Source organism: Zingiber officinale, chromosome 5A (genome assembly GCF_018446385.1).
Source record: "Zingiber officinale cultivar Zhangliang chromosome 5A, Zo_v1.1, whole genome shotgun sequence".
Lineage (NCBI taxonomy): Eukaryota > Viridiplantae > Streptophyta > Magnoliopsida > Zingiberales > Zingiberaceae > Zingiber > Zingiber officinale.
Window position 1 is genome coordinate 18,997,712 of NC_055994.1, and position 9,245 is coordinate 19,006,956.

The 9,245-nt window shown below is 37.8% G+C and overlaps 1 protein-coding gene across 1 annotated transcript in view; it reads left to right on the plus strand.

Moving 5' to 3' along the window:
• LOC121980273 (protein EXPORTIN 1A-like) overlaps nt 1-9,087 on the plus strand; it is a 30,730-nt gene extending 21,643 nt beyond the window's left edge. The window contains exons 23-32 of the mRNA XM_042532247.1: nt 1,210-1,295; nt 1,424-1,504; nt 1,600-1,782; nt 7,092-7,158; nt 7,234-7,344; nt 7,491-7,598; nt 7,682-7,819; nt 7,882-8,019; nt 8,100-8,204; nt 8,517-9,087. Of these exons, the coding sequence (XP_042388181.1) occupies nt 1,210-1,295; nt 1,424-1,504; nt 1,600-1,782; nt 7,092-7,158; nt 7,234-7,344; nt 7,491-7,598; nt 7,682-7,819; nt 7,882-8,019; nt 8,100-8,204; nt 8,517-8,639 (1,140 nt within the window). The 3' untranslated portion in view covers nt 8,640-9,087. The remainder of the gene's footprint in view (nt 1-1,209; nt 1,296-1,423; nt 1,505-1,599; nt 1,783-7,091; nt 7,159-7,233; nt 7,345-7,490; nt 7,599-7,681; nt 7,820-7,881; nt 8,020-8,099; nt 8,205-8,516) is intronic.
• Nucleotides 9,088-9,245: the final 158 nt, after the last annotated feature.

The window sequence follows — 9,245 nt, forward strand, 5'->3', positions numbered from 1 at the left end:
GAACATTGTTGGATACATCAAACATTTTGATTTTCTTTAGTTTTCTACTACTGCTTATGATTCTGCATTTCAATTAGCCTTTGCCCACTTATTACTGAATTGACAGGAAATGGAAATTAACTCAAAAAAGAAAGTTAAAAAAGGAGAAAAACACTACTTGACTTTCAGACTAGTTATTGGATTCTACTATCATGGTGGTTATAATTTGGTCTATGCAACCTAATATATGCTAAATTCATATTATTTGGAAGAGCAATGATATGCTCAAGGAAAAAAACTCAAGGAAAAGCTCAAGGATAGACACATAAAGTCATGTCCCACCATTTCACTTTTTGTGGGCCCCATCACTTTATGTGTCTATCCTTGAGCTTTTTCTTGAGTTTTTTTCCTTGAGCATATCATTTTTCTATTTGGAAAGCTCTGGTCAAAATTTGGTCTATGCAACCCAATAATAATAATAATAATAATAATAATAATAAAAGGTAGCCCGGTGTATGAAGCTCCTACCAACGTGGGGTCGTGGGGAAGAGTCAGATCACATTAGGTTTATTATACGTAACCTTATCATGTATTACAAGACTGTTTCCACGACCACAAAGTCACAAAGCAACAACTCTATCATTGTATCAAAGCTCTAGAAAATCTATATTATTTGAAAAGCTCTAGAACCTCTAGACTGTTTTTCTTGCTCATTTTCACTGTTGAGATCTTTCACTAATGCACCTCCCAACTGCTATATTTCACTCATTCTCTCTCATTGAACTACAACACAAATGTTACTGAGGGAGAAAGTCAATTATACTGTTATAGCTTGTCTCATACAAAGCAATGGAAGAAATTTTGCATTTCATTAATTATCCCTTGTACTAAATGATGTATGGCCTGCAATTTTCATATAATTTGGGCTAGAAGTAATTGTTTGATTCCAACATTGATATTCACTATTAAATGCCCTTTAAATTTGTGATCTTTCTGTAAAGAAACTTTTTGGGCATTCCTTATTTGTTGACATTTTATTTGATAATAACGTGTATTTTTCGGATATTATAACAGATCTGTGCTCATGCATTTTACATGTGAAAAATGACTATTTTAGTTGCATACAAATTATTCATATATAATTTCATGATGCTTTTTAAATTTTGTTATTGCATGATTGAAGTTCATATCACATGGAAACTAATCTTATTTTTTGATGATGCTTGGCAGACAAATACTAGTGCTGCTAGTTCTCTTGGAACATATTTCTTCCCACAAATTTCTCTCATATTTTTGGATATGCTTACAGTCTACAGGTGCATTTTAGTGTTTTCACTTTTCTTTTTTTGAGGTCTTTCGTGTTTTACCATATGGGAATGAGTATTATACTTATTTTTCTTTTTAAATTATACTAATCTGTTTCATATCTGACTCTTCTCCACAGAATGTACAGTGAATTAATATCTAACAGTATTGTTGAAGGTGGCCCTTTTGCTTCAAAAACATCTTTTGTTAAGCTTTTGCGGTATGGGCCAATAGTTTGCTTGTCTTGTTGCATTAGATTTCCTAATCATTCAAATTCCGAAGAATTAGTCTTCATTTTCGAGTATGTACTGTCAGATCTGTAAAACGGGAGACACTCAAGCTGATTGAGACATTTATAGACAAAGCTGAAGATCAACCCCACATTGGCAAGCAGTTTGTGCCACCTATGATGGATCCTGTCCTTGGTGACTATGCCAGAAACTTGCCAGATGCTAGGGAATCTGAAGTATTATCACTCTTTGCAACCATTATAAACAAGTATGCGTAACTCTACATTTTTATCTGCATTATTCCTTGTATGTTATCTAGTTTTCTTTCAATGGGAAGTTATACTTCGTGTTTTTTAGTCAATGATTTTCAAAGGTTTAGCTATGAACTGTGAGGCTAGATTCCCTGGTCGACAGAAAAGTGGATTAGGGGATGGACTACTTGCAATTGCAGCCAGATCGTGGCTGTGATCTGGCCGCAATTGGTTGTGATCCTTCTCTGGGTTCACCGTCCTCCTGAGGTTATAGTTTGAGTCGGGATGGGTGGCCGGAGGCTGCCTCCCCGCTTGTCGCTTGACAGCTTGGTTACTTGCTCACCGTTGGTGGTCTTCGGTCATCCGTCCTGACCCAAACTATAACCTACAGGGATGGTGAACCCAGGGAGGGATCGTAACCAATTGCAGCCGGATCGCGGCCACGATCTGGTCATAATTGCAAGTAGTCCATCCCCTGGTCCACTTTTTTTGTGGACCAGAGGATCTGGTCTTATGAACTGTAGAACGATTTCTTCTTTCCTTATGTGGAACTACTTTGCTATGTTCTAGTTTGAGCAGGGCATTCTTTTCTGCGTGATAAGCTTCTTATTTACAAGACATTGTTCTCTTTTTTCTGCGTGATAAGCTTCTTATTTACAAGACATTGTTCTCCAGAGAGTTTTGTTCAGTTTTTTAGATAATCAAGAGCAGCAGTCAGTTTGTTAAATTGTATGGTTAAACTCATATGGACTCCATCCTTGTTTGGTATAGCTATTATAAAGTAAGGTTTGTATCTTTTGGATCAATTCAACTAAAGTATGAGCTGATCGAATTGTTTCATCTATGATGTCACAGTCCCAAATCTTTTTGGCTTGGTTTTGATCACTTTTTTACCACTTATTGTTCTTCATCCCACCTCTTTTTTCAGTTGTACTGTAGATGGTCAATATTGGACATCGGCGGCTTGTACTAGTGCATAATGTTTACAGATCAGTAACTAAATTACATAATGGAAAACTATCCTCCAAATCCTGCTGGATTAGGGATTATGTTTTCCTGTTATTTTCAAGGAAATTGCGTACTTTTCCTAGCTCTTCTTATCTTCCAGTGTCCTGTCCTGTTGAATTTCTTAACGGAATAAAACAGATATTGTTGCATTTGAGGTGGCAAGAAACCTTCATTGCCACCTCTGTTTTGGCATCTCTATGTACCACATCTGCTAACCACCACTACCCACCCTTCAGTGTGGGGCTTCTTACAAGGTTACCCGAGTAGAGCTCAAGTGATGCTTGAATGCTCTGGAAGGTCTCCTGCTTCCTTATAGAAGGATAGTAGGGATGCCGGGTGCTCATAGGGTCCCATCGTGACATGGCTTGTCTGTCCTTAGATAAGCGAGAATTTTTCTTTACAGCTCGTTTGGTCCTGTAGGACCTTATCCTTAGTACATAAGATTAAGAGGGTATTCCCTTTACAACACACTTAGGATAAGGGGAATCCTTTTTATAGCACGCTTAAATAAAGTAGGCAAATCGTGGTGGGTTGTGTCGTTCTTTTGATTCCTTCATGGGTCCACCACTTTCGCAAAGTCACAGACGGAAAGAGTTCATCCGGTTAACGGCGTTCTGAAGTGAGTGAGTAGTTATTGTAAGTTGCTCATCTATTTGCTTGGTAACAGGGTACCAATCTTTCGCAAATTAGGAAGGGATTTTCATAATTTGGGAAGAGTAGAAGAGGAAGAGGAAGAAGAGGCGGCCAATATGCTTCTCGAGGAAATTACTAGCAAAGTAATAGCCACACAAGAAATACGCGGCCCGAGGCTTGTTAAAAATATGCTCTATAATTTGATCGTAGAAATGGAAATTCCTGATATTCCAAGGTTCTCTCTAAAGACAATTCTTGATACAAGCACTACAACATGCTGTGTTGATCAAAAATCTGTGCCACTAGAAGCACTAGAGCAAAATACATTTGTGGAAAGCTTCAGTGGCATAAATTTCCAGCAAACAACCAATATGAAGATGAAGGCTGGAAGGATGATTATCGGGGAAAATATTTTCAGAATACCATGTACGTATAGTTTCCCGATGGTGCTTGGAGACAACATCCAACTAATTATTGGATGTAATTTTATTAGAGCCATGCATGGAGGGTTACGAATCGAAGAAAACACGGTAACCTTCTACAAAAACCTTACTATTATTAATACTTTACCTTCTGTGAATGCAGTAGCCATAGAAGAGTTAAATTTGGAGTATATCCAAATAAAAAAATGGTGCACGTTTTAGGGGGACAAACCTTGCAAAGCTTCAAGGAACAATTTAGCCCACTCCTAAAGGAGCTGCACGAACTGGGCAATATTGGGGAAAACCCATTACAACATTGGGCCAAGAATAAAATAGTATGCCAGTTGGATATCAAAAATCCCGACCTTACAATTGAAGATAGGCCATTAAAGCACCTGACTCTGCAAAAGGAAGCCTTTGCCAAACATGTCAAAGCCCTTTTAGAAATTGGAATACTTAGACCAAGCAAGAACAGACATCGCACAACAACCATCATTATAAAATCAGGAACTACTGTTGACCCAAAAACAGGCAAGGAGATTAAAGGAAAAGAAAGGATGGTCTTTAACTACAAATGCCCGAACGACCGGACACACAAAGACCAATACAGTCTTCCTGGGATCAACACTATATTGAGAAAGGTCAGTAATAGCTGTGTATTTTCTAAATTTGACCGCAAAAGTGGATTCCACCAGGTCGCATTGCATCCGGACTCAATCGAATAGGCGACATTTAGGGTTCTAGAGGGATTGTATGAATGACTAGTGATGCCATTTGGATTAAAGAACACTTCCGCTGTTTTTCAACGAAAGATGGATAACTGCTTCAAAGGAACCGAGGAATTTATTGCGGTTTACATTGATGACATACTAGTCTTCTCTCAAGACGAAAGACAGCATGCGAAGCACTTGCAAAAAATGCTGGAAATATACAAAGATAATGGGCTAGTATTACACTACAAAAATGAAGATTGCCCTCACATAAATTGAATTTCTCGGAGCTATTATATGAAAATGCAAGATTAGGCTCTAACTTCATATTATTACTAAAGTTGCGGATTTCAAAGATGAAGATCTGAAGACAACTAAAGGAATGAGATCATGGTTAGAGCTTCTCAATTATGCCCAAAATTATATTCCGAACCTGGGGAAGCTACTCAGCCCGCTATATGCAAAAACAAGCCCACAAGGAGATAAAAGACTCAATAAGCAGGATTGGGCGCTAATTAGGCTGATCAAAGAAAAAAATCCAAAAGTTACCAGACTTAGAAATTCTCCCAGAACAATGTTTCATAATCCTTGAAGTAGATGACTGTATGAACGGATGGGAAGAGATCTGTAAATGGAAGAAAGAAAAGCATGATCCATGAACTACAGAAAAAATTTGTGCATATGCTAGTGGCAAGTTCAACCCCCCAAAATCAACAATTGATACAGAACTACATGCAATTATGAATTCATTAGAGGCATTAAAAATTTATTTTCTGGACAGGAGTGAGTTGATTATTAGAACAGATTGCCAAGCCATCATAAGTTTCTTTGAAAAATCAGCCAACAACAAACCATCTCATGTTAGATGGGTTGCTTTTACTGATTACATAACCGACATTGGGTTTCTATTTCTTTCGAACATATAGATGGGAAAGATAAGCAGATGCTTTATCCCGTCTAATTAATTATCTTGTTACAGAATGGTCGGAAGAAGCCCTAAGCAAATTGGAACTCGTGGCACCAGCTCTACACGAGCTCAAGGAGCATCCCCACCCAAAGGCACAGACACAAATGACTCAAGCCCTCTCTACCTTACTGAACAATATCAACAGCAACTACAATCCTTGCACTGAGAGTATCCAATCACGTTGGAGAAAGCAGAACAAATCGACCAACACCTCCATAATTTACAACAGAGGGCAGCCATCCAGGCTACTAACACCCTCTAGCAGCTCAGGCTACTACACTCCCTGAAAAAGCAGAAGTGCTTGCGGAGGAGTTCAAAGGATAACTGGTGGTCAGATTGGTACCTCGTTACCAAGCAAATAGACGAGCAACTTACAACAACTGCTCACTCACTTCAGGACGCTATTAACCGGATGAACTCTTTCCGTATGTGACTTTGCGGAAGTGGTGGACCCATGAAGGAATCAAAAGGACGACGCAACCCACCACGATTTGCCTTGTTTAAGCGTGCTGTAAAAAGAATTCCCCTTATCCTAAGTGTGCTTTAAATGGGATTCCCTCTTACCTTATATACTAAGGATAAAGTCCTACAGGACCAAACGAGCTGTAAAGAAAGATTCCTGCTTATCTAAGGACAGACATGCCATGTGACGATGGGGCCCTATGAGCACCCGGCATGTCTACTATCCTTCTATAAGTAAGGAAGCAGGAGACTACTGTTTTGGAAGAAACTAAAATAGGTTGAATTTGATTTTGACCACCATACCTAACCTTTTTTGCAAATGTTAATCTGCGATGCTGATTTTCAAGATTTCTAACCACTACCCACCCTTCATTGTGGGGCTTCTTAGTATACACTACTACTGTTTTGGAAGAAACTAAAATAGGTTGAATTTGATTTTGACCACCATACCTAACCTTTTTCTATAACTTCCAGAAAATGTTAATCTGCGATGCTGATTTTCAAGATTTCTTTTAGTTTGCACCACAATCTAAAATCTTCAACACGACTGATTAAAAAGCTGGCTGGCCCACCACGTCATAGTCAAACTCCTACTACACAATGCTGACTGTTAGCTTGACAGAATCTGACTTTACAGGGGTAAAGTAAAAGGAAACATGAAAATCTTTGGGTGAAAAAGGTGTTGGGATAAAATTTCCCACGAAGATGTTTTGTCAGCATCAGCTTATAAATATCGTGCAGCATCTTCTTCTGTACTGTAGTGCGTCACAAAGATGTTACTGCTGTGAACACAAAGATGCCCCATAAATCTACGCCTTTTACTACTTCAAGTAAAAAATATTTCTTGCATAATCTCAGGCACCATGGTCTCTATGTTTATATCAGACACGTATCCTTCTATCTCTTATGCTTTCAACTCTAATAGATTTGACTCATCCAACTATAGAACTTATTATTTACTTTTGAGCATGGGGTGGTTGTTCACCTAGATTAGCCTGCCCTTTTGTGATTTATATTGATGCTGCCTTGTGTTAAAATTTATTGGCCTGTAAGCCCAATCACAAATTTATTTGAGCAGTTACTATCTGATTTTGTACCTTCTCATTTGAATTGGTTTCTTTCAGGTATAAAATTGTGATGATGGAGTATGTACCCCGCATATTTGAAGCTGTATTCCAGTGCACTCTTGAGGTGCATATATGCACTTAAAATGTATGTCATGATTATGAGATTTCCTCTCTTCTGTGACACCTCCTTGTGTTGCAGATGATCACCAAGAATTTTGAGGACTATCCAGAGCATCGTCTTAAGTTCTTCTCTTTGTTATGTGCGATCGGTACCCATTGTTTTCAAGCTTTAATTCAACTATCAAGTCAGGTAAGCCATGATTTTTATTTGTTTATCTAACTACTTAGTGCAGTGAATATGCGCTAACATATACATATACCTTTGTTCTGAGTGTTTCTGTTTTGTGTCAAATATTGCTTATCTTATGTTTTATAATTGCTTTTGTTTCGTCTTAGCAATTGAAACTCGTGATGGATTCAATCATTTGGGCTTTTCGCCATACCGAGAGGAATATTGCTGAGACTGGCCTTAATCTTCTGTTGGAGTTACTGAAAAACTTTCAGGTAAGTAGATTTTTCCAGATCAGGTCATCTTATGATTTGGGTAGGATATATATTAACAATTTAATGTTCTTGTATACTGACAGGTTTCAGAGTTCTGTAACCAATTCTATAGAACATATTTTTTGACAATCGAGCAGGAGATCTTTGCTGTCTTGACAGATACATTCCACAAACCAGGCTTCAAGCTACATGTTTTAGTGCTTCAACATTTGTTTTGCTTGGTAAAAAGAAATTGCTTTCTTATTAGCCCTTGTCTTTAAAATTTAACTTGGTTAAATTTCAGGTTGACTCTGGCACGTTAACCGAGCCACTATGGGATTCTTCTACAGTTCCATATCCATACCCAAACAATACAATGTTTTTTCGAGATTACACCATAAAACTACTGGGATCATCATTTCCAAATATGTCAGTTGCTGAGGTAGAGATAGAGTTCTTTTCATTTCTTTATTCTCCACCTTTTGTTTACTTCTACAGAATGTGTTTTTTGTTCTTGCCCAGATAACTACTTTTGTTGGTGGATTATTTGAGTCAAAAAATGATCCTCCAAACTTCAAGAATCATATTCGAGACTTTCTCGTCCAATCAAAAGAATTCTCTGCTCAGGTATTTTTTTTTTTTTGTTTTTGCCTATTTGTTTAAATTTGTAGTTGCTTTATCTTGATGGCCCAATTAGTTAGTTTGATGTATAAGATGATAGAGGTCTGTTCCTATTCTATACCTGAATAGCCCTTGCGAACTTAACATTTGCCAAAAGATTATTGTAATTTGGTCAGAAATAAGTAATTTTTTAAAGAGTTAAACTTTAAACTTATGCAAAAACGTAGGTATGTACAATCAATCATGTCCATACACGCGTTGAAGCAAACTGTATGAAAATGTCTGCATGTCACTCATTTTTTTATCTTGTTTCCACAGGATAACAAAGATCTTTATGCAGAGGAGGCTGCAGTACTGAGAGAACAGGAACGCCGGAGAATGTTGTCCATTCCTGGGCTCATTGCCCCAAACGAGCGTCAGGACGAGATGTTGGATTCATAGTATCTCATATGACTTTTCAATTCTAATTTCATAGTTATTATCAATTTTCCAACTCCCAACGAATGCCTCACACTACTTGGCTAATTCTCTGCTGGTGGTGATCGGAGGATGCCCATTTCTAATTTGACGTCCCTTTTTGCCGATTTATTTGTATGGGAAGGTAGAGGAAACTCTAGCTAGCCATATAGAGTTTCTTGGACTGGTGATATTTTCAGGCTCGCTCCAATATCTGGTTGAGCCGTAGCTTCTCGGTAGAATGTATTTTACTAATGTAGGGCATGGTGCGTAGCATACCTCAGCTTAATGTATTTAACTATTAGGGGATTTGATGTTTTCATCCCAAGTTTTTTTTGCATAGAAGAATCATTTGCCTAAAATCTCTTATGGTATCCCTAACAATGTCATGTGAATTACATTGTTGCAGCTGGATCTTCAATTTTTTTTTTAATTTCAGAGTTTAAATAATTAACAAGATGAGTAATTCTGTAGAGTGCAGCGCACAAGTTGGCAGGTGACCTATTTGTGCTAGCCCTCTTTAATCTTGTTTGGTTGTGATTGTATTTCAGTATCTAATGTTCCCGGGGTGGGCAACTTATTTTTGCTAAT